The following is a 25,725-nucleotide window of genomic DNA, read 5'->3' as shown; positions in this document are numbered from 1 at the left end:
AACTTCGTCATGGCGCCATGGAAATGCCTTTTAACAAAAACTCAAGATCTCCAAAAGTTAACATTGCACAGGCCTTTAGATTAGACTGACCACAAAATATATCTTAATCTAAAAAAAATTATAGGAGTAGTTTGTTGCAGCGTAAAACATGTCACTTCCTGTTGCCAATAGGTGGCGCTATGACTATAACTGAATGTGGGCATGTAGATCTGTTAAGGGCAGAAGTTTTATCTAACATGTGAAGTTTGGGGCAGATTGGACATTGTATGTCTGAGTTACAGCAACTTCCTCTTTCATGGCGAAACATCGAAATTTGTCAGGCCCGCCATGGACACGCCCTTTAACGAAATCTAAAGATCTTCGCAATTTAACATCGCAAAGGGCTTAAGATTACACTGACCAGGTTTGGTGTTGATCTGAATAAATCTCTAGGAGGAGTTCGTTAAAGTACAACCCCTGAAAATGGCAAAAACAACGCCAATTTTGCAGAGAAAATTCTAAATAACCGACTTCCTGTTGGGATTCGGATTTCGTACCAAGAGACTTTTTTGTAGGTATTGGTGTGTTACATGTGTATACCGATTTTTGTACATGTACGTGAAACATAGCTCGAGGCGCACTCTATTGAAAGTGTATAGATGGCGCTATCGAGCCATTTTGCCACACCCGATGGAATTATGGCCTTCAGACGTGTTCAGGCCAGGACTCTTATCACACATGTGCAGTTTGGGGAAGATCGGACATTTTATGCCTGAGTTATAACATCTTTTATTCCCATGGCGAGACATCGAAGTTCGTGACGGCGCCATGGACACGCCTTTTAACGAAAACTCAAGATCTTCACAACTTAACATCGCACAGGCCTTTAGATTAGACTGACCACAAAAAAGACATTGATGTCATAAAATTTCTAGGAGTAGTTCATCGCAGTGTAAAATATGTCACTTCCTGTTGTCAGTAGGTGGCGCTATGACTATAACTGAATATGGGCATGTCAATCTGTTCAGGTCAGGAGTCTCATCAAACATGTGAAGTTTGGGGCAGATTGGTCATTGTATGTCTGAGTTATAGGAACTTCCTGTTTCATGGCGAATCATCGAAATTCGCCAGGCCGCCATGGACACGCCCATTAACAAAAACTCAAAAGCTTCGCAATTTAACATCGCAAAGGCCTTCAGATTAGGCATACCAAATTTGGTGTTGATCTGAATGAATCTCTAGGAGGAGTTCGTTAAAATACAACGCATGGAAATGACAAAAATGACACAAAATTTGCTCATAATATTAGTAATAACCGACTTCGTGTTGGGTTTCGGATTTTGCTCCAAGAGACTTTTTTTTAGGTATTGGAGAGTTACATGTGTATACCGATTTTCATAGATGTACATGAAACGTAGCTCGAGGCGCACACCGTTGAACGTGTATAGGTGGCGCTGTTGAGCCATTTTGCCACACCCACTTCTGAAACCCATATCAGACGTAAATTTTCGCCAGTTCTGAGGTGTGGTGCAAAGTTTCATGACTTTTCGAGCATGTTTAGGCCCTCAAAATGCGATTCATTTTTGGAGAAGAAGAATAATAATAATAATAATAATAATTAAAGCTGCAAGCAGCGATGAACGGGCCCTCGCACCCGGGCTCACCGCCATCGTGTGGCTTTAGTAAAAAGGTGAACGTTGAGAAATATGCATTTAATGTCCTAAATATAAGTGGAATATATCAAAGTATATCCCATATATTTGCCAATCTTACCGTTGCCAGCAGGTGGCGCTATCATTATAATGGAATATTGGCCTTCAGATGTGTTCAGGCCAGGACTCTTATCAAACATGTGAAGTTTGGGGAAGATTGAACATTTTATGCTTGAGTTACAACAACTTCTCTTGCTGTGGCAAGACATCAAACTTTGTCATGGCGCCATGGAAACGCCCTTTAACAAAAACTCAAGATCTCCAAAAGTTAACATTGCACAGGCCTTTAGATTAGACTGACCACAAAATATATGTTAATCTCAAAAAAATTATAGGAGTAGTTTGTCGCAGCGTAAAACATGTCACTTCCTGTTGCCAATAGGTGGCGCTATGACTATAACTGAATGTGGGCATGTAGATCTGTTAAGGGCAGAAGTTTTATCTAACATGTGAAGTTTGGGGCAGATTGGACATTGTATGTCTGAGTTACAGCAACTTCCTTTTTCATGGCGAAACATCGAAATTTGTCAGGCCGCCATGGACACGCCCTTTAACGAAATCTAAAGATCTTCGCAATTTAACATCGCAAAGGGCTTAAGATTAAACTGACCAGGTTTGGTGTTGATCTGAATAAATCTCTAGGAGGAGTTCGTTAAAGTACAACCCATGAAAATGGCAAAAAACAACGCCAATTTTGCAGAGAAAATTCTAAATAACCGACTTCCTGTTGGGATTCGGATTTCGTACCAAGAGACTTTTTTGTAGGTATTGGTGTGTTACATGTGTATACCGATTTTTGTACATGTACGTGAAACATAGCTCGAGGCGCACTCTGTTGAAAGTGTATAGGTGGCGCTATCGAGCCATTTTGCCACACTTGATGGAATTTTGGCCTTCAGATGTGTTCAAGCCAGGACTCTTATCACACATGTGAAGTTTGGGGAAGATCGGACATTTTATGCCTGAGTTATAACATATTTTATTCCCATGGCAAGACATCGAACTTCGTGACTGCGCCATGGACACGCCTTTTAACGAAAACTCAAGATCTTCACAACTTAACATCGCACAGGCCTTTAGATTAGACTGACCACAAAAAAGACATTGATGTCATAAAATTTCTAGGAGTAGTTAATCGCAGTGTAAAATATGTCACTTCCTGTTGCCAATAGGTGGCGCTATGACTATAACTGAATATGGGCATGTCAATCTGTTCAGGCCAGGAGTCTCATCAAACATGTGAAGTTTGGGGCAGATTGGTCATTGTATGTCTGAGTTATAGCAACTTCCTGTTTCATGGCGAATCATCAAAATTCGCCAGGCCGCCACGGACACGTCCATTAACGAAAACTCAAAAGCTTCGCAATTTAACATCGCAAAGGCCTTCAGATTAGGCATACCAAATTTGGTGTTGATCTGAATGAATCTCTAGGAGGAGTTCGTTAAAATACAACGCATGGAAATGACAAAAATGACACAAAATTTGCTCATAATATTAGAAATAACCGACTTCCTGTTGGGTTTCGGATTTTGCTCCAAGAGACTTTTTTGTAGGTATTGGAGAGTTACATGTGTATACCGATTTTCATACATGTACATGAAACGTAGCTCGAGGCGCACACCGTTGTACGTCTATAGGTGGCGCTGTTGAGCCATTTTGCCACACCCACTTCTGAAACCCATATCAGACGTAAATTTTCGCCAGTTCTGAGGTGTGTGCAAAGTTTCATGACTTTTCGAGCATGTTTAGGCCCTCAAAAATGCGATTCATTTTGGAGAAGAAGAATAATAATAATAATAATAATAATAATAATAATAATAATAATAATAAACGGAGCAATTCCAAGAGGGTCCTCACACCATCGGTGCTCGGGCCCTAATAATAATAATAATAATAATAATAATAATAATAATAAACGGAGCAATTCCAAGAGGGTCCTCACACCATCGGTGCTCGGGCCCTAATTAAAGCTGCAAGCAGCGATGAACGGGCCCTCGCACCCGGGCTCACCGGCAGCGAGTGGCTTTAGTTAATAGGTGAACGGTGAGAAATATGCGTTTAAACTCATAAATATAAGTAGAATATATCAATGTTTATTCCATATATGTGCCAATCTTCCTGTTGCCAGCAGGTGGCGCTATCATTATAATGGAATATTGGCCTTCAGATGTGTTCAGGGCAGGACTTTTATCGAACATGTGAGGTTTGGGGAGGATTGGACATTTTATGCCTGAGTTACAACAACATCCTATTTCATGGCGAAACAATGAAATTTGTCAGGCCGCCATGGACACGCCCTTTAACGAAACCTCAAGATCTTCGCAATTTAAGATCGCAAAAGGCTTTAGATTACACTGACCAAGTTTGGTGTTGATCTGAATAAATATCTAGGAGGAGTTCGTTAAAGTACAACCCCTGAAAATGGCCAAAACAACACTAATTTTGCATAGAAAATTCCAAATAACTGACTTCCTGTTGGGATTCGGACTTCGTACCAAGATACTTTTTCGTAGATATTGGTGTGTTACATGTGTGTACCGATTTTTGTACATGTAGGTGAAATATAGCTCAAGGCGCACTCCGTTTAAAGTGTATACGCACTCCGTTGAAAGTGTATAGGTGGCGCTATTGAGCCATTTTGCCACACTCGATGGAATATTGGCCTTCAGATCTGTCCAGGCCAGGACCCTTATCACACAAGTGAAGTTTGGGCAAGATCGGACATTTTATGCCTGAGTTATAACATCTTTTATTCCCATGGCGAGACATTGAACTTCATCACGGCGCCATGGACACACCTTTTAACAAAAACTCAAGATCTTCACAACTAAACATCACACAGGTCTTTAGATTAGACTGACCACAAAAAAGACATTGATGTCATAAAATTTCAAGGAGTAGTTTGTCGCAGTGTAAAATATGTAACTTCCTGTTGCCAATAGGTGGCGCTATGACTATAACTGAATATTGGCATGTAGATCTGTTCAGGTCAAGAGTCTTATCCAACATGTGAAGTTTGGGGCAGATTGGACATTGTATGTCTGAGTTACAGCAACTTCCTTTTTCATGGCGAAACATCGAAATTTGTCAGGCCGCCATGGACCCGCCCTTTAACGAAAGCTCAAGTCCTTCGCAATTTATTATCGCAAAGGGCTTTAGATTACACTGACCAAGTTTGGTGTTGATCTGAATAAATCTCTAGGAGGAGTTCGTTAAAGTACAACCCCTGAAAATGGCAAAAACAACAGCAATTTTGAAGGGAAAATTCAAAATAACCGACTTCCTGTTGGGATCCGGATTTCGTACCAAGATACTTTTTTGTAGGTATTGGAGTGTTACATGTGTGTACCAATTTTTGTACATGTACGTGAAACATAGCTCGAGGCGCACTCCGTTGAAAGTGTATAGGTGGCGCTATAGAGCCATTCTGCCACACCCGGTGGAATATTGGCCTGAAGATCTTTTCAGGCCAGGACTCTTATCACACATGTGAAGTTTGGGGAAGATCGGACATCTTATGCCTGAGTTATAACATCTTTTATTCGCATGGCGAGACATTGAACTTCGTCGCGGCGCCATGAACAAGCCTTTTAACGAAAACTCAAGATCTTCACAACTGAACATCGCACAGGCCTTTAGATTAGACTGACCACAAAAAAGACATTGATGTCATAAAATTTCTAGGAGTAGTTCGTCGCAGCGTAAAATATGTCACTTCCTGTTGCCAATAGGTGGCGCTATGACTATAACTGAATATGGGCATGTCAATCTGTTCAGGTTCGGAGTCTCATCAAACATGTGAAGTTTGGGGCAGATTGGTCATTGTATGTGTGAGTTATAGCAACTTCATTTTTCATGGCGAATCATCGAAATTCGCCAGGCCGCCACGGACACGCCCTTCAACGAAAAGTCAGGATCTTCGCAATTTAACATCGCAAAGGCCTTTAGATTAGGCATACCAAATTTGGTGTTGATTTGAAGAACTCTCTAGGAGGAGTTCGTTAAAATACAACACATGGAAATGATCAAAATTACACAAAATATGCTCATTATATTAAAAATAACCGACTTCCTGTTGGGTTTAGAATTTCGCTCCAGGAGTCTTTTTTGTAGGTATTGGTGTGTTACATATGTGTGCCAATTTTCGTGCATGTACGTGAAACATAGCTGGAAGGCTGTTGATTTTCTTGGTATAGGTGGCGCTGTCGAGCCATTTTGCCACACCCTCTTCTGAATCCTATATCAGACGAAAATTTTCACCAGGTTTGACGAGTGTGCAAAGTTTCATGACTTTTTGAGCATGTTAAAGCCCTCAAAAATGCGATTCATTCGGGAGAAGAAGAAGAAGAAGAATAATAATAAATATAGCTGCAAGCAGCGATGGCGGGCTCAAGCCACCAATGCCATCGTCACCCCGGTGGCATCAGGTAAACTGTGCCCAGCGGGCACATGCATTCACAATATCCCTCTGGCAGTGAAGTTTTAAGGGATATGGCAGTTAAAGGGTTAATCCGAATCATCTAGACTTTAAAATCACATTCACAGAACTATATATATATATATATATATATATATATATATATATATATATATAACTTTAGTAACACTTTACAATAAGATTTAATTTATAAACATTATGTTAACATGAATAATATTTTTATAGCATTCATTCATGTCAGTTAATATTCCAAACTTAAACATTAAAACATTGTTTTATTGTGATTTTTTTCCAAGCACATTTTACCAATTCCAAACCATATCAATCTTAATAACTACCATTATTTTTTATTTAATCATTTATGAGTGCTATACAATAGTCCAGGAAAGCTGGAAGAGAAAAACTCCTTATATTCATGTGTGCAGAATTATTAGGCATGTTTTCTTTTACAGATGAAATGCGCTAAAAAAGAGTTTTAACTCAAACTGTTTTAACTCAAAGTCGAAAATTATGAAATACCCATGAGAAATATCAAACACAAATGCAATACAGAAATGGATAAATTAAGACTTGACCATTGTACAAAAATGCTGACAGGGTCATGAGGTCAGAAAAGAAGAAGAAAAAAACAGGTTAAGAAGAACTGACAAAAAGAATTGCAAAATAATTAGGAATTAATGTGAAGATTAATTTTTAGTCAATTTTGCAAGACAGACTTTCAGGAAAGGAGGTGGAATAAAAATGAGCTCCTGAATCTTAATTCCGGATTCAGGAAAATATATTCCTCAAACCATCTGACAAGAGGAGGTGGTGCTGGTCCTTCACGAGTCACTCTAATCTGTTCATAAAGCCTATATATAAAGTCTTAATATATAGTATTTCACAATACTTCATGGTATTCTAATTAAATCATATTTTGGAATCTTAGATCTCTCAGAACCTGACACATTGTAATTCTGAGACTCCAGGAAAGTGGCAGTTCTGTAAAATGTTGGCACTGGAGACTAAATGCTCCCTGATAGTTTCACACCTAATTCACACACACACACACACACACACACACACACATTACCCACAGTGACAGAGGGACAGAGTGACATCAGATGTATGATAGTTTTTAAATTTTCTATCATCCATATAGTGTTGTATAGTCATGAAACTATGCATATTTCCTCAGAATGACTTGTCTTCTATGTGTATATTTTTTGAAGTGTTTAGAAGCTGCACTTAAAAAAAATAAAAGACATTTACTGGTTACTTTTTACTGTTATTTCAAAAAATCACCATGACAAAACCATTCAAGCTATTCAAAATTAATTTGCACCTGTTCTGTAAGATAAATTCTTTAAACAGTGGTAAAAGAGGATGTGGTGCTGATCCTTCAAGAGTCACTCAAAACGTATCTGTCCATAAAGCCTATAAAGAATTATTCTTAATATACAGTTCACAATACTTCAGCTTGTTATTCTAATTATGTGAGGGTTATTTTATCAGTAAAATACATAAAATACATATTATTTTTCTTTGAAAGATTTCTATAAATGATTTAAATCATACTTGTTTCTACAATAATTATTTAAAAGTAATCCTATAGCTCCATCTGGTGGCCATTATTGGTACTAAGAATTGCAAGCTTGATTTATATGTTATGATAGTTTTAATTTTATGCTGGCTCTTGAAAATGATAAAGCTATGAAACTTACTGTGCTTCCTTCAAATGATGACTTCTACGTATATAAAAAATTATGAAGAGTTGTAATTAAAAATTTTAAAGATATAATAAAATAACTATTGTATTTTTTTATGTTACTTTAATAAATCGCTATGGCCACACCATTTAAGGTATCCTAAACCCATTCACAATTTAACATCTTCAGTATATGGCTTCATGTTAAAACAGTTTGGTGTGAACTACTTGTGTCTTCTTGGAGGAGAATGAATTCATTTACAGGCTGAGTTTATCATAAATCCACAATAACATTTCTGAGTTCTGTATCAATCTGTGTTGTTGTTTGTTTATTTTAATTTTTTTATTTTTCATAGGAAGATAACTGACCCCTTTACTCTCCTTTTTAATAAATGTGCTTATAAAACCAAGAACAAGCTATTTATAGCTGTATTTATAAACTGCTTACTAATGACTATTAATATTGGGACAAGGCTTTATAAAGCATGAACTGACTATTTACTAATGAGTGCAGTTATTATAAAGTGTTATTAATGCATTTGCTAATCTTAACAAATTAGACATTATTTTACAGTGTTATCAAATCCTTAAATGATTTGTAAGTGTTTTGTAATGATTTTATTGACCTACAAGCATTTGTGAAAGTTCTGATTGCATTTTTTAAAAAAACCTAAAACTGTCAGAAAAGGATAAGGCCTAAGATTTCTATGTGAGTGGCTAAATTTATTTGTTTTTATAACTATAATGCATAAACTATGAAATTATACAAAATGTATAAAAAAGTACAACAGTTATTGTTTTCCAATGTTTTTTATTTATTTAATTTATTTTTTGGGATTTACATAAAAACAAATTAGCCTACTGCAATCATTCTAAACAGCTTGAATAAAACCTGTTAATATTTATTATAGACCACTGTTACTGTGTATAATCTAACAAACAAGTTTATTATGAAAATAAAAGCGTGTACACCAGATAAATTGGACGATAAAGAAATTGCTAACAATAGTATAATAGAGCATGTTTTAGGTTTTTAGGCGTTTAGATGCAGAAATGGACAAATCAAATGTAAAATAAAATGTAATTGATTTAATTAAATATAGATTAATTCTTGTTAGAGCAAAATAATAAATAAATACATACACACATTAAAAAAGCCGCCAAGATGAATGAGTTTCCTTTTTTATATGTAGATTAAAATTGAAGACAGAAGCAGCTGGTATATGCGGTCACTTAATATTAAAATCCAGTAGATCCACTTCAGATTTATTTCTCAACAGTTTATGTCTACGTGGCTGTTTTCGTTTATATTCGCCAAGCTATTATGTATTTTGAAATAATCTTGTCCGTGATGTGTTCGTTCTTACGACGAAAGGCGGAATCCTGCAGCTCAAGAGATATGTTATTCTGCCAGTCGCGCTTTCAAACAGTCTTGCGCACTTAAACGGGTCACAAACACCTGTATTTAGCTCGTGTTGTGTTATAATGGGTGTATTGTGTGCATTTATGACAATATTTTATTTGAAAAAGCTCTTAAACAAGAATAAATTTGTTAGTTTTGAACTTGTGACACTGTGCGCGCTGATCGGAGGCAGTGATTTCATATAGGCAGCCGCAAATATTTCATTTTCACACAAACAGTTCAAAAACATCTGAATTTAGCTCCTGGTGTGCTCTAATTGGTGTATTGTGTAATATCGCTTTAATATTTTAATTTTAAAAGCTATAAAACAAGAATAAACTCGTTTTTTCTGAGCTCGTCATTCCACACGCTCCTGCTCAGAGCGGTGATTCATTTCTCGTGTTTCTCACGTATCACTGACCACACATCAATTATTAATGAGCCCTGACCTGGTAATAATCATATATGTTGGTTTAGCTTGTCAGTGTGAATTAAATCCAAGTATTTATTTGTATTTTAACCGATTTAAAAGTGAAACCAAAAGACAGTCTCCTCCCTTTCAGTCGAATTTCCCTTTAAGGAATTGAACCTGTAGGGGCGCATTTTCTCTCAGACAATGTAAGTCTCAGCACATAATACTCAAACAGATGGACAGAGTGAGATGAGATGTCTGACAGTTTTTTAATTTTCTGTTATCCATACAGTGTTGTAAAGTCGTGAAACTATCCATATTTACTCAGAATGACTTTTTTTCTGTATGAAAAAAGGTTTTGAAGTGTTTGGAATTTAAAAATGCAGGACAATTAATAATTCCATTTTTACTGTCATTTAAAAAAATCACCACGACAAAACCGTTCAAGCTATCCAAAATCCTCTGGCAATTTAAGTTGTTTAAAATGTTTTGGCATCATGTAGACAAAGTTTGGTGTGTATAGTGTTACTCTCCTCTGAGCAGTATGCATTAATTCACAGCTAAATGTAAAAAAAAATCCACATTCAAATCAAAATAGCTGACTTCCTGTTGATCGTAGCTGATGACTGTGAATTAGAAAGTTGTCCGTCTTGATAAGAACAATTTTTGTACCGAGTTTGGTGTCTGCAGCTAAAACTAACCCCCCCACTTTTGACAAAAGGTGGCGCTATAGAGTGCCTCTTCCACGCCCTCTTATGAACTTTTGCCAGTGTCTAGTTATCATAAATACTGATATGTGTTCTGAATTTCATGAAATTCTAAGTATGTTATATGCCTTAAAATCACCTGAGAAGTATTCAAGTTTGACATGTTGCCACGGCAACAATATTTTTAGATATCAATATCCCCCTAGCAGATTAATATAGGCTGTGTTTTAACATTATTCTGATGAAGTTTGAAGCAAATCGAGTAAAAATAAGATGCTGAATACAAAGCATTTTGAAAATGACACACTTCCTGCTGCCAGTTGGTGGCGCTATAACTTTGACTCCTAATAGTCACATATATGCGATCGACATCATACAAAGAATAATCTGATGAAGTTTGATTAAAATCAGGAAATGTATGTGGATGGTATTAGACACTCCCTGTTTCTCATTTCTCGCCATAATTTCAACGCCTCGCCACGAGCAAACCGTTCGAGATATCAAAAATCCCCTGGCAATTTTTCATCCCCAATGTCTTGAGATCATGTTGACCGAGTTTGGTGGCAATCGACAAAAAAACCTATGACAAGTATTTCAAATTCCAGAGCATGCGCTTTTTACATAACTCTAAATAGCTGACTTCCTGTTGGGCGGAGCCTATGACATGCAATACGAAAGTTGTTCGGCACGATGAGATCTATATGTGTACTGAGTTTCATATTAATACGTGCAAGTATGTGTGAGCTATACATCAACATTTATAACTGTGATCCAGGGGGCGCCGTAGAGCCCCTGTGCCACGCCCAGGTCTCAGCCTCTGCAGGCTCCTTCAGGCCACAGATTCCAAAGTGTGCGCAAATTTTCAAGAGTTTTTGAGTATGTTAAGGACCCCAAAAGCCCCCACAACTTTGACGACAAATATGAATAATAAACCCCAAATAGCCAACTTCCTGTTGGGCGGAGCCTATGATATGCAATACGAAAGTTGTTTGTATTGATGAGTTCTATATGTGTACCGAGTTTCGTATGTCTATGTGCAAGTATGTATGATATATGGCCCTCCATATTCCAGGGGGCGCTGTAGAGCCCCTGTGCCACGCCCGTGTATCAGTCTCTGCCCGGCCCTAATGGCCGCAGGTTCCAATGTGTGTGCCAATTTTCAAGACTTTTTAAGCATGTTAAGGGCCCCAAAAGCCCCCGAAACCTTGAAGAAAAATAATAATAATAAATAATAATAATAATAATAATAACAAATAATCCTAAGGAAAACAATAGGGCTCTCGCCCTCCAGGCTTGAGCCCTAATAAAAAACAAAGCAGATACAAGAGGGTCCTCGCACCTCGGTGCTCGGGCCCTAATAAAAAACAAAGCAGATACAAGAGGGTCCTCGCACCTCGGTGCTCGGGCCCTAATAATAAACGGAGCAATTCCAAGAGGGTCCTCACACCATCGGTGCTCGGGCCCTAATAAACGGAGCAATTCCAAGAGGGTCCTCACACCATCGGTGCTCGGGCCCTAATAAAAAACAAAGCAGATACAAGAGGGTCCTCGCACCTCGGTGCTCGGGCCCTAATAAAACAAAGCACACAGAGTCATATGGTTCATTGCCCTAATAAGTCAGAAAGCTGTTAACCTGGCTCATAATGAGCCAGACCAAAGACAAATCATATACAAAGATGGCACACTCATTTTACATATGAATTAGAAAAACTGCAATGCGCAATATGGCAGATTGGTAGCTCGTTGGAAGCTCTAGTTCCCGTAGATATTGACTACACATGCGCATTGGCTGGTCTACCCTCAAAAATATGCTTTTAACGCTATTTGAGCATAAGGAACAACATTCACGGGGCATTTCATTTCTGATTTTGTTGCTTATTTGAAATATGTAATTTAATTTTAAGAGTTCATGATTACCCCATTCATTTAGATAGGACTTGGTCTTGGGTGACCAAAATAGCTGCCTGGAGGCGTTGCAAATGTGGCCACCAAATGAACAAACTTTCCTTGAAAGGGACTTTGGCCAGACATGATTTAAAATACAACGGTTCTCAGTTCAGCAAGTTGGTGACTGGAAAATAGCTATGACTGATTTGATCATATTGATACTTGAGTTGATGCATTTAAAGGGATACTTCATCCAAAAATGAAAATTATGTCATTTATTAGTCACACTTATGTTGTAACAAACCTGTAATACCTTCATTCATCTTCGGAACACAAATTACGATATTTTTGATGAAATTCGAGAGCTTTCTGACCCTGCACAGACAGCAACACAACAACTACCACGTTCAAATCCCAGAAAGGTATTAAGGAAATCATTAAAATAGTCCATTTGACATCAGTTTTTCAACTGTAATTTAATGAAGCTATGAGAATAGTTTTCCTGCATGAAGAAAACTAAAATAATGACTTTATTCAATAATTTCTTCTCTTTAGCGCATTCATGAGAGTATCATGACAGATGCGATCGGTGTGATGATGCTGGCACAGGAGCCGGCGATCTAACTTAAAACCTAGATGCAAGCAGAGGAATGCACACACATGCATTGTGGTACTGTTCTGAACACACAGTGGAGACTGACATGGTAAAGAAGAAACTGTTGAATAAAGTTGTATTTGTTTTCTTTAAGCACAAAAAATATTCTTTTGGCTTAACTGGTGTCACATGGACTATTTTAACAATTTCCAATTTGCCATCTATGCAGGGTCTCGAATTTCATCAAGAAAAATCTTAATTTTTTTTCCAAAGATAAACAAAGCTATTTTGAGTTTGGAACAACTAGAAGGTGAGGAATTAATGATAGAATTTTTAATTTTGGATTAACTATCCCTGACTCTGACTCAAGGTTTCCTTCAAGACAAATAATTATACATTTTTTATTTTAGGTACTTCTTTCAGGCTAGAAAGAAAACCAAAACTATTCCAAAAACTATTTGGAAAATCCAAAATAGTTATCTAGGTGGTAATCTTTTTACACTTTATCAATTAGCATTTTTAGATTTCAGTTAGGCTACAAGATGTTTTCTCACAAGAAGTTTTTTCTCATGCATGTGCCAGAAATCTCCACTACAGCAGAACTTGCATACATCAACCCTTTCAGTTTAATTCCTAACAATATCTTAAAGGTTTGAAAGTCTTTGGATATTTAATCATATAACGACTTAATTGCATATTTCACCAACAGAAAACGTTTAATACAAAATAATGTACAGTGAAATGAAAGAATAATTAGATTTAGTTAATTTCTTTACCCTATTCACCTATGGTGTCGGTATACTGACATTATACGTTTTCAATTAGATTTTGTGGGACTCACTTGAAAACCTCTTGATCAATGACTACCCCAGCAGCCTGAGTGAGCTCGAACAGCTCAGTCTCCTCCGCGTTTAGGACCTTTTTCTTCTTGATGTTGTATTTCTGCACATTCCCGCTCACGGTGACGCTCAGAGACGGGGAATCCGGGGCCGAGGGCATCGCACCGGGCTGCGCTGACTGTGACATATACGTCACCTAAACACTATAAAAATATATCAAATCAAACAGACAGCAATCACAAAACAAACAACGGTGCACTTCTGTCAGAGCTTACAGATCCTGTACAATCCACGGAAACACTAGTGTCCTCTCATTAAATATATTTCAAGTCAAGTGATACGTGGTGGGGTGTCCTACGCTGGTGAATGGCCTATTTTATGGTAATATATTATTATAAATGTTGCACAGAAACAACCAAGCTTGACGCATACAATTGAGTGTGCATCTATAAGCTCATAGCTACCACATAAATCACTTTAAATAAATAAAGCTTTAAATAAAACGGTTAAAGTTTAACATAATACTCACAAAAGCACACTAGTGAATTGTCCGCGCGCTTCCTCCACAGCTTAATAAACACAAAAGTAGCGTTACTTACTGCCCCCATCCGGTCTGGAGAAGGCGTCGGCGGGTCACTTCCCCTAGAGGGCGCTAGAAAACAGACACTCTTTGCACATTCAAAACCAACCTGTGCATAATTAAGTACTTGCAACGTCTAGTATGCTCAACGATTAACAAATTGACCATGACCATAATATAAAAGCTTTGATTTAAAAAAAAACAAAACAAAACAAAAAACAAGTAAACAGCGAGAAAAACCGACCAGCTGCTGTGTTTGTGGTGCTTCAGCAGTGGTCTGAGAAATAGTTGACAACTGAACAAATACTGAAACGGAGAATATTTTAAAGCTATCTAACTGAAAATACCCTTCATTTGTTACCCAGTGGTCAGAAATCGCGCTGAATTCTGATGTAAAAATTCAGTAAACTGAATACCTTATAAATCACATTCTAATCCCAGAAACTATTATGTTTATATCATTTGATTAATTTGTAAAATAAACAGATAGAACAGATATTACAAACAGGAGAATTATTATGCCCATAAACCTTCAAAACGTTCATCACAATTTTTTTTCTTTATGAATTTATGATCAGTTACATGGTTCTGTTTATGCTCAGAGAACATCAGGAATAAATCATATGCTTTAATCTGAGATAACAATTGGCTGGATGTACATTATCCCTTATATTCTTTGAGTGAAAAGAGCATACAAGTACATCAGAAAGCATTGACAAAACCAGAAATTAAACATAAATAAGAATGGAAAAGGTTACAAATATTTGAACATGGAATTTTTTAATGTATATTTTGCCAAATTAAAGATTTATGTATTATGTTTGGGAATTGTAACAGCAATTTGTTAAGAATGAAGAATGGAGACCAGTGTGTTTTTAATGTCAAGTCATTTTCAGCTAAATCTCTGTACTTTGCTTTCAGTCATCTCTTCTGAGTCTTCCGCTGAGCTGAGCTTCTTAGATGACACAAGGGACAATGACACTTCCCGTTTATCCTCTAAAACCTTAGATGAAGTCAAGCCAGTATCTGGCAAATCTAAGTCCAAGCCGGGGCTCTCCAAACAGGGAATTGCCTCGGCTGCTACTAACTCAAGCTCTGTGGATTTATGTTACTCAGTTTGTAGTTGCACATCCATATCCTCCAGTACTGTTAAAGTGCCACTGATGGCTTCAGTTTGTGACTCCTCTGAATCTACATTGAGCTCCAGAGCCCCCTTGTGGCCATTGATAGAGATGTTATCTGCCCCTGACCGTCTCTCCCTCCTGAGTGAGGACAGCTGGGCCTGCAGGAACTCCTTTTGCTGAGCTTCCAACTAAGGAAGGTTTTCCAACTAAGAATACAAAAACAAAGAAAATAAGACAGTTTCACCCTGGAATGATACATCTTAATTAACCAAAGCCTGTACATTCAGAACACTTCACACACACACACACACACACACATCCAAAATAAAAGTTTTTGTTTATATACGAGTGTGTATTGTGTTGAAAATATAAATATATTTGAAAATATTTACATGTATATACATTTATATTATCATATTCGATATACATCAAATTTATTTAATACATAAACATGTTTTGTTTTTATTTATATATACACAATAAATAAACACAATATAATTATATTATGTAAACAATATCACAATTAATCATTTGACAGCACTAATACATATACATATACATATACTTATATATTAAAGTTGTCCACATTGTCATTTGGAGGTGAAACTACTTTCTAGATAGATGAACATAAACTTCCTTTAAAAAGTTGTAAGATTTTGAAGGAAGTCTCTCATCAAGACATTAAAAAGGCTATAGTGTCACATGATCCTTCAAAATCATTATATTATGCTCATTAGCTGCTTAAGAAACATTGTCTTATAATTATCAATGTTCAAAACAGGTAATATTTTAGAGGAAACCAAAATACAACTTTTTTTGATAAACAGACAACATTTATTTTTGAACTGTCATTCCAGAATGCTAGTTTAAATATTTATTTGTTGTTTTGCTTGCTTGGTAAATCAAATAAGTGTATTTACTGTCAAAGTGTGTCCCATGTGTTTATACAACAGGGCAATTTAAAATTATTTTGTGGTAAAGGAAAACATACTGCAAATGTGCTAGATAAAAAAAGAAGGAAAATATAGAATTTTACATCAATAAAAGTAAAAATTACTTAATTTAGAAATAAGTAAGGAATAAATGACGATGGACTGTTGAAATATTATAAAGTATTGTACGCCCGAGGTGGCTGTTACACTTTGGGTGTGCATTTTTTTTCTAATAATTCAACAGACAAGAGTCAATTATTCACGTCTCTTTGCATCTAAAATCGTGGAACACAGCGCTCAGAAATGCTTTTATAAAATAAAGCGCAGTGCAGAATCAGCAATGTTGCCATCAAATAAAGAAGTTGCCATGCCAACCTGCTACTGTAAATAAAAGCTTGCCCCGCCTCCGGGGTCTTCTAATTGGTCCACTGAATTGGAACTGACATTGATAAGCAGCATTGCGTGTAAAAGTTTATAAGAATATAATAAGAAGTCGCACCTTCTAAATTGTTTGTAATTTTGAGGTTTCATTTGACCTGAAAAAGTGATATGTTCAATGCTTCATGTTAATAATGTTTACCTGTTCAGTGAGGATACCTGTAGCTGTGTCATAGATCACACTGTTTCCCTGTCCATCAGGGTCCATAAGAACAAGAGTCTGAGTCCCGTCAGGTGAATTCTGGGAAGACCCCACCTCTAACTCAGCTCCCAATGGGATTCCATTTCTCTCACCATCTTCTATCAAACACGGAAAGGTGAGGTCAACAACAGTACTTCAAGGCAAACACCAAAACAGGCCATGCCCAAAAGAAAGCATTGTGATTTTGTCTACCTTTGGCTCCACAGTAAATAGAGTTTCAGTGTCAGGATGGGCTGAGTTAAGATGGATCCAAAGCTAGTGCCATCTCCACCTGGTCCAAGACTAACCGCCAGCCCTTCATAGGCTTTAACATAAGCCTCTGAGCTCTCACCATAATACTGTCGGCAGTTCAGATTCTAGAACAGCACACGGGCAAACATGATCAAAAAATGACATATCCAAAGTGAAAAACAGATTTAACCCAGGGTTATCCACCTTTACCTGTGTGACTTGGATCTAGAATGTGGTGTGGGGATTTCGGAAGTTTTATAGTGTTTGATGGCCCCGTCCCTCCTGTTGAAACCATTTCTACAGCGGTAACAGTGCCAGTGTGCACTTTTAACCCGTTTTTCTCCTTTAATGGTGCTCACAATCTCACAGTGGATACAGCAACGCAAGCACCTTCAAGCCTGTCCATAAAAAATGAGATTGACCAAATGTCTCCAAAGGACATGAATCACATGTGATTCTATAGTCTCATTGAACCTCACCTGCAAAGTGAATGCCTTTGTCCACATGTTTGATGAGCAGGATGACGGGCTCTTGGTAAGCCTCAGCCACAGAACAGAGCGGGCAGTACATGTGCACTCCTTTTTCCTGCCCTAAATACTTCTCATCCTGACACAGCACAGGTGTGTATGTGTGTTCTTTTCCTCTGACACGAACCGAGGGATGGGCCTAGCAAAAAAAACGGAGACAGCTAATGAATGAGACAATTAAAAAGTGGCCCTATTTCAATGTGTATTACTTCTTGTTAACAGCTGTTTAGGACTGGTGCTGACTTGAAATTCATAAATAATTTTTGCGTTTATGAATTCATAAAGACTTTTTTTTTTTTTTTGGGACAAAGCTGTGACTAGAGGTTGCTGTTCATTAAATTTTCACATTACTGTCAAGAGTCAATCTGTTGAGGCCGCAGAAAAACAGATTGAGCGAGCAGTGATGTAAAACAGGTTAAAAAACTTAAATTATACTTTCAGACAAGTTGCCTATTAGAGTTACTGCTTTTTACCTTTCTGCTGCAGATGTACAGCAGGGTCACCAAATCTAACAAAGCATTCAATATTAAAGTTCACTGAAATATGATACACAAATTCACTCAGGTGATATCTAACCCCCTCTATTTTAAATCCTAGAAGGACATTTGCTCGGATGTAAACAGATGCAGGTATACAGCAAGGTCAGTAAATTTGACAATGCAGGGTTACACATTACCAAAACCCGTTGCCCAGATTCACTCTGCTGATTTCTAACACCCCCTAATTTCTTTTCCAGTTGCATTTTGGTCTGATGTGAACAGCTGTACATACACATCAGGTTCACCCAGTCTGACAAGGCAGCATTAAAGGTTATCAAAATCTGTTACTTCCCTTATTAGAAACGCTATGACTTTAATGTTACCCAGAAACACTCTGGTAATGTCTGAACTCCTCTATTTTATATCCTAGAAAGCATTTCGGTATGATGTCGAGTGTGAACAGATCAGAAAAAATTTTACCAACATGTGTTATCCCCTCTATTTCAAACACAAACTTTAAAAATATCTGATTATGTAGTTTATTTAGTTCGAATAAACATGAAAAATATTTTTTTACACATTATAATTTGAATTGCAGATGCTTTACACGTTTACATTTGTTTTAGGATACGTTTCTGCAATTTCTGCAAAGCCCCTAGTGGTCAGAGGTAAACATAAGCATTGATGAAACTTAGCCCATGGTGTTACGTTTAACATGATGAGAAATGTTTACCATGATTATTATCTCAAGTTCTCGTTTGCAAAATTATTCATGTAAGTTACACGTTGAAGATTAATTACATTTGCTTAAATGGGCCTAAAGCAAAGCTAACAATTGTTTTTACATGTATTTCACATAGCCTGCAATTAGCACGGAATGGGTCGTTATAAAATAAGTTTAATAATATTACGTTGATTATGTAAATCTTGACTACTGCACTGAATTACATTACATTTGCACACTTAATCAAGCTAACAACTTTTAGCAAGCTAACACACAACTCACGGTATTTCACGTTTAACCTTTCACTCACCACAAAAGCGGACATGCTTTTGATATGATATAGAAATCCGATTTAAATTCCGCTGTCCGCTCTCGTTTGGAGATATTGGGAGTTTGGCAGAGCGCTTGTGTGTGGTTCGTCATCTGTGTGTACACACATTCACCTGCGAGTTTCCGAGTTTCTAGTCACCAATAAATGCAAAGAAGAGCTGCCTTAGAGTTCAACCTAAATTAATTTAATTGGTCTCCATTAGTTTTGTTGGAATTTTAAACCAATCAACGCCGTAAGCGATGAATAGGGGATGTCGGTGCCCCCACAACGATGGCGATATATATATTGACTATCCACTATTAAATCTTTAAAGCACCCTTACGGTTAAGACACGTTATTTTTTTATTGTAAATTAGCAATAGTGCTACTAAAAAAACTGCTATAAAAAATGTTTGGCTGAAGTAATAATAATATATTTTTAAATGTACTTTAAGAATGTGATTCTACACAACTCTCATAGACATCTAAAGACACTGTGCGTACAAGGGGATGTAGCTCAGTGGTAGAGCGCATGCTTTGCATGTATGAGGCCCCGGGTTCAATCCCCGGCATCTCCACTTTTCTTCTATTCAACACCATAACAATATTAAATCTAAAACAGATAAATACACCAAAAAATGGAATTCGAAGGCATTACTTAATATAAGATCTATTTATTATTTTTTTCTTGCATTTTTCTTAATAACCACAAGAGGTCCGTCTCTCATATTAATAAGGTTATATGGCATGTCAATCAACTCCATTTGTTTTGGATGTGTAAATGAAGCAAGCATAAAACCAGCTGTCACAGAGTCAAAAAGTGATTTGTATAATTGTGATATACACAACATGTTTCTTCTTGTTTACTCCATTCTTCATCTGGCATCTGTTAGCAATGGCTACAAATCACATACAAATAAAACAAATTCAGCCATTGCCTCTCTATTCAGCACTTAATTTTCTTCTTTAATGTTATAAAAGCAAATTTTTGCAAAATGTAAAGTAAAAACGTAAACAACAATTATACACTAGCATGTTAATGTTTTTAAAAACTATATTATGCACATGAAGACTACATTTATTTGATTAAAAATACATCAAAACAACATTATTGTAAAATAGTGTTACAATTTGAAATAATTGTTTCCATTGTAATATATTTTACAATGACCTTTATTCCTGTGATTGCAAAGCTAAAGTGATCCTTCACATGATCCTTCAGAAATTATTCCAATATGCTGATTTGGTTCTGATTTCCTTTTAATCTTAGATATTTTATTAATCCTTATACACACACACACACACAGTATATATATATATATATATATATATATATATATATATATATATATATATATATAAATCTTCTGGAATCTGCATTATATATTTAAATTATACATGTTTTTACTGTCAATTTTGATCAATTTAATACATACTTGCTATATAGAAGTATTACGTAAAACAAAACAAAAACTTTTAATCAGTGTTTATACTTAGAATTCATTTTAGGCATCTTAAAGTGGATGTCATCATATACTTACTCTGTCAGTTTCATTCTCAGACTCTGGATTCTTCCATTTCTGACCGAACAGAAGCTTCAGCACTAACAATCCAAAAATAACAACTGCAATGCCAAATGAGTTTGCAAACAGAGCCTCAGCAGGCAGTGTCGCATATGGTTTGGTATTGCTTCCATTTCTCCCATTTCTGCTGAGACACAATTGGTTGGAAACACAAACAATTAGAGGATGGATCCCCCATAATAAGAGCAGCCTACTCAGCTAATTCAATGAGAAAACATTATTATGTATCTGAATAAGATAAACCACAGTAATTTCTTGCAGCTACATGCTTGTTATTGTCACTCACAGTGTCAGCAGTAGTTTCTCATTGATCCCAGACAGGCTGGTGATGAGACTCAGGATGAAGATAGCAATGCCCATCCAGATGTGAAGAGGTTTCAGATGGGCTCTAAAAGCCAAAGGGGTCCAGGGCAACAAGAAAGCACAAAGACCCACAAACCACTATTCAATCAGAGGACAAAGGCACAGGAGACCATGTCAAGCATCACTTCTTTAAAATTTGATGGAGTAGAACATACTCATGGAGCTTTACTAAGCATGACGCATTGAAAATACTGTGACATTTCAGTCAGGCTTGACCATGTATAGTGTACCTGCAAAGTGAATAGGGCCACTGTGGAGATCCCAGTCCAGCTGTGTAATGAATACAGATGAGGGATGTTGTTGGCAGTGTGAAAATCAAAGGCAGCACACACTCCTAGCACAGACAGCACCATGGCCACAAATAACAGCCCTGCATGGGCCCGCTTACACCACCACCTGCTCCAGGTGAGAGGAACACGGTACAGGAGTATGGCTGAGAGAGAGAAACAGACACAGAGAGATCAGGACAAACAGAAAAAGAGACACATGTAAAAAAAAAAAAAAAAAAAAAAGTGTTTTTGGACATGGCATAAACACGAACTGTACCACGTATCAGAATAATATGTCTGGAATTCCTGTTTTTCTTTTGAAGTAAAGGAAATTTAAGGTCAGGGACGTTTATTAAAAATGTATCTATTTATTCCAAGAATAAAATTCTATTTCAAATAAATGTTATTTTAATCTTTCCATTCATCAAAAAGATACATAATATAATATAATATAATATAACATATTTGACAGTACATCTGAAATTAGTGTATTTTGATCAGATACATTCATTTCAAATACATTAAATCACATTAGGTTAAACAAAAGAAAGAATGTCACACTTTGGGACGTTATGTACAGTAAATAAATGTAATCTCAGGGCCGTCTTGGAAAAACATATGTGATATTAAACAGAAATAATTTGTGATTGTTTCTTATAGGACTATTTGTGATGGAGCAAGACCGTAAACATGAGAAGAAAAGAGAAGAAGTATGCCAGTTAAAAACAAGAGGGAGAAGGTGTTTATACATGCAAGACAGAAAGAGAAGCGTTTCCTCTCACCATTTCCATACAGCACCACGAGACTCGTCACCATGAGGACAGGGTGCCAGTTAAACTGCAGGAAAGATCCATCCCAGGCAAATCCTCCTCTCCAGGTCCCACTCCACAGACACACGAACATCACACACAAAAACCCCAGCCACACACTCAGCACATATATGGACACAGGGAAACTCATCTAAAACAGAGATGACCGGATTAATATATTTCAGAGCAAAACATATCTTTAATATTTAAATAGGTCTTTACATATAAGGTTTACATCTTCAATATAGCTTTCGATTCTTTAGACGCCATTGCCAGTGATGTCTAATAAAGCTGTGCAATGACAGAAAGTTTATAAAAGCTTTAATTACAAAATTCCTACCTTTCTTTTTATGTTCAAGACATCCAATGTGCACATCTCCCATTTCTCTCTGAGTCTTTCTTTTATGCGTCCAGCCCCAGATTTTGAGAGATGTCATGCAAGTCATGGTCATGCTATTAACTCATTCTCCTTGAAATTAAAAGATGTTTTGATGTGCCCGTCTTAAGTGTCTACATAACTATAATGGTGTCTCAAGGAATAGTGATATTAATCATTTTTTGTACAGGCTAATCTTATTTCTGGCTTATAACAAAGGCTATCTTGTACCCACAATGATTTAGATGTTTACAAAGGTGAACTTACATTTTTCAAAACTTAATATATTATAATATCTGATTTGAGTGCCAAATAAATCACCCTGCTGTTCTTTAAGCCATTGGTTTAGGTACTAAACTACTAAAAATAATAAACAGCAAATACTATACTGAAGCCCTAAACACAGAACGCATTGCACATTTGTCTTTTTTGCTGTGTCATACAGATGGAGCACCACAAAGGCGTTAGTGTCACTCTGTGACGAAGCATGTCTTCAGCATTTTTATGATGCCACGCTTGATGTTCTTTCCCATAAGCTGTCGTGAGAGCAGATCAAATGCAAATACAACATGATACGTCTTTTAAAATGCCAGTAAGAGTTGACTATCTTACTACTCAAACTTTGTCTAAATGGCGTGTTTCTCCACACATGAACTAAATGGCTGGCATTATCCAATAATGTAAAATGGAGATGACTGTAATTTATAAATCATAATAAAACTACAGTGTCTGTAAAAGTAGTGGGTGGCCTTAATCTGCAAGTCACTTACTTACATTTGCATGAAATCAACCCACATGAGGGAATGATAGTGTGGCATTTTCTCACTTTTTGAATTAGAGCAATTGTTAGTCTGCCAGAAGTCATGCGGTGAATTTTCATGGTCATATAATGTTCTTGCTGCTTTTAAAAACACAAGATGAACAAAGATCTGCATTGTTCAGCTATATTTATTGACTCTTTCTGAAAAGCAACTGCTAAGGTAAACCAACAGCGTGTCTAACTCATCATATATCATATATAAAAATAGAAGCTACATAAGGTAAAGGCTTGCAGAGACAGACGTGCTTAATACAGATTTCCTTGTCATCCTCATCTTCAATGAACAGTGAAATATACTGGTTCTTTTCCCAAGGAAGCTAACCAGTTTCAGAAATTTGAATACGGTAGCTTGGGACGTCAGGTCGAAAGTAAAACTTCTTTAATGCAGAATGTGGCAGCAGGGTGTCCATAACACTTTGGCCATTGTATTTTGTAATTTAGGCTTCAACGTCCAGCATCTCTTGGCTTATAAATGCTCGTACATTCCTGCTGCTCCTGTTTATTACACTTGTTTTAGCGTTTTCATTGCCCATTCTTCCTAATGATAGTAGAATACAAAATATGTAATGCAAACATCAACTATAACAGCATCAGTTTTACAGCGTAAGTAACAAGTGTTTTGGAACTGAACCGAGAATGTCTTTTAAATTTCAGTTTAATTCCTAGTTTTGAACTGAGGTGGTATGCAGGATTGCAATTTAAACTTAAAGGCAAGGATGCAGAGCAAAATTAATTGAAATTAAAAAAATACTTGAATTTTTAAATAGAAAAGTCTGTTGAGACAACTTTGAATGTCAACCTGATAAAGCATTTTATCATGAGAAATTGTTTAAAATCTTGAAGTTTTAAAGGCCCAAAAAATCATAAAAAAACAACAGATATAGAACAATAGCTCTATATTTTTTTAAGTTCTAAAAACATGATATAATAGCCATTATATAAGACCTTAAAACCAGTGCTGACTCAGCAGTGGCTTTGGACTTCATGTTACGCAACCATCACTGTAAGGAGCGAAAACAAGTATGTCATAGGATGGACCCCATCTGTGACCACTGCTGATGAAGGTCTGACCTCCATCTGTGAGATAGATTGGCTTCCATTCTTTGTCATCCTCCTGGCTATAACCCAAGTGCATGCTTTGATTATTTCCATTAGTTTCTCTTTGTCATTGTCCTCACACTACCTACCTTCCTCTCTGATCTTCTTATAAGTGATATTTAACTTTGATTGCAAAGCAAAGGGTACCTCTAAAAATGAAAGAGTGTTCTATCTTTTGTGCTGTTGTCAATACCCCTCATGTGTGTGCCAAATCTAGCAGAATAACATAATTCCTACCTCCACGGGTGCAGAGTTTCTGGTGCGCTTTCTGTGCTGGTTTTGGGTCAGATATCAAGTGCGTCAGAGCCCTGGAAGACTTTGAATGCCAAACGTCCACACTCATTCATAATCAAATGCAAATGTCAATGCACACTTTATACTGTCACATTCTTGGAAGGACCTTTTATTTTTTAACGAATAAAGATATAACAGTGCCGCTATAGACTCTAGGCTCCCACTATAAGTGCATCACAGGACTTTTTTTTACCTTTATCCTTAGTGACCTACAGTTCATTCTTTACATTACATTTACATTTAGTCGTTTAGCAGAGGCTTTTATCCAAAGCGACTTACAAATGAAGACAATGGAAGCAATCAAAATCAACAAAAGAGCAATGATATACAAGTGTTATTACAAGTCTCAATTAGCTTAACACAGTACACATAGCAAGTTTTTTTTTTAAATAATATAATAAATAAAAAGAAAACAGATAGAATAGAAAAATAATTAGTCTTTTTTGCTTATATAATACAAAGCAAATATAATACAAAAACATTGTGTGTGTGTGTGTTTTAAAGAAAACAAGCAGCAAATTAATAGAGTGCAAGTCTAAAAGGTACAAGTGTTTTTTTTTAGAATATAATTAGAATAGAGAGTGCTAGAGTTAGAGGGTCAAATAAAGATGGAAGAGATGTGTTTTTAGTTGTTACTTGAAGATGGCTAAGGACTTCACATAAAAGTGATTTTGTGCTTCTTTGGGATGACATGGTAAAGCGACATTCACTTGCAAGCTTCTAGAGGGGACATAAGTCTGAAGTAAATAATTTAGGTAAAGTGGTTCAGAGCCAGTGGTGGTTTTGTAGGCAAACATCAATCCATACAGTGTGACATGCCTTCTTTTTAGCTCATTAAAAATTAATCCTGCTGGATTAATTGTAAAGGTTTCAATCATAACTCCAAGGTTTCTGGCTGTTTTTGAAG

The 25,725-nt window shown here is 36.6% G+C and overlaps 2 protein-coding genes and 1 long non-coding RNA gene across 5 annotated transcripts in view; all 3 read right to left on the bottom strand.

Moving 5' to 3' along the window:
- The window catches only part of LOC113038752 (mitotic-spindle organizing protein 2), a 1,160,083-nt gene extending 1,145,784 nt beyond the window's left edge, over positions 1–14,299 (bottom strand). For both annotated transcript variants that reach the window (XM_026196393.1, XM_026196394.1), the window contains exons 1-2: positions 14,189–14,299; positions 13,662–13,862 (exon numbers count right to left, since the gene is read on the bottom strand). In XM_026196393.1, the coding sequence (XP_026052178.1) occupies positions 13,662–13,846 (185 nt within the window). In that variant the 5' untranslated portion in view covers positions 13,847–13,862; positions 14,189–14,299. The remainder of the gene's footprint in view (positions 1–13,661; positions 13,863–14,188) is intronic.
- A 704-nt stretch (positions 14,300–15,003) lies between these two features.
- On the bottom strand, positions 15,004–19,352 carry LOC113039208 (uncharacterized). 2 transcript variants are annotated; one of them, XR_003274899.1, is made up of 6 exons: positions 19,207–19,352; positions 17,646–17,832; positions 17,377–17,564; positions 17,128–17,291; positions 16,876–17,033; positions 15,004–15,569 (listed from the first exon to the last, which is right to left on the bottom strand). It is a non-coding gene; the product is annotated as an uncharacterized LOC113039208 (long non-coding RNA). The 2 variants fall into 2 exon arrangements; XR_003274898.1 differs by having other exon boundaries at positions 16,876–17,030.
- Positions 19,353–19,947: 595 nt separating this feature from the next.
- LOC113039207 (cytochrome b ascorbate-dependent protein 3) lies at positions 19,948–22,855 on the bottom strand. Its single transcript, XM_026197096.1, has 6 exons — positions 22,571–22,855; positions 22,204–22,381; positions 21,383–21,585; positions 21,076–21,230; positions 20,748–20,913; positions 19,948–20,105 (listed from the first exon to the last, which is right to left on the bottom strand). Exons 1-6 carry the CDS (start codon positions 22,604–22,606, stop codon positions 20,082–20,084), a joined length of 762 nt encoding a protein of 253 aa, XP_026052881.1. The 5' UTR covers positions 22,607–22,855; the 3' UTR covers positions 19,948–20,081.
- Between the last annotated feature and the right edge of the window lie 2,870 nt (positions 22,856–25,725).

The sequence above is a fragment of the Carassius auratus genome, chromosome 21 (assembly GCF_003368295.1).
Source record: "Carassius auratus strain Wakin chromosome 21, ASM336829v1, whole genome shotgun sequence".
Taxonomy (NCBI): domain Eukaryota; kingdom Metazoa; phylum Chordata; class Actinopteri; order Cypriniformes; family Cyprinidae; genus Carassius; species Carassius auratus.
The sequence above is the reverse complement of the archived record's forward strand: the minus strand, read 5'-3'. Positions and strand labels throughout refer to the sequence as shown.

Bases quoted from the DNA above. Each gene is read 5' to 3' on its own strand.
- LOC113039207 (XM_026197096.1), bottom strand. From the start codon at position 22,606: ATGTGCACATTGGATGTCTTGAACATAAAAAGAAAG. The intron at 20,914-21,075 runs GTGAGTGACAAT...GTGTCTCAGCAG, and splicing joins GAGAAACTACTGCTGACACT to AAATGGGAGAAATGGAAGCA. The intron at 20,106-20,747 runs GTAAGTATATGA...TGTGATTTGTAG, and splicing joins CTGAGAATGAAACTGACAGA to CCATTGCTAACAGATGCCAG.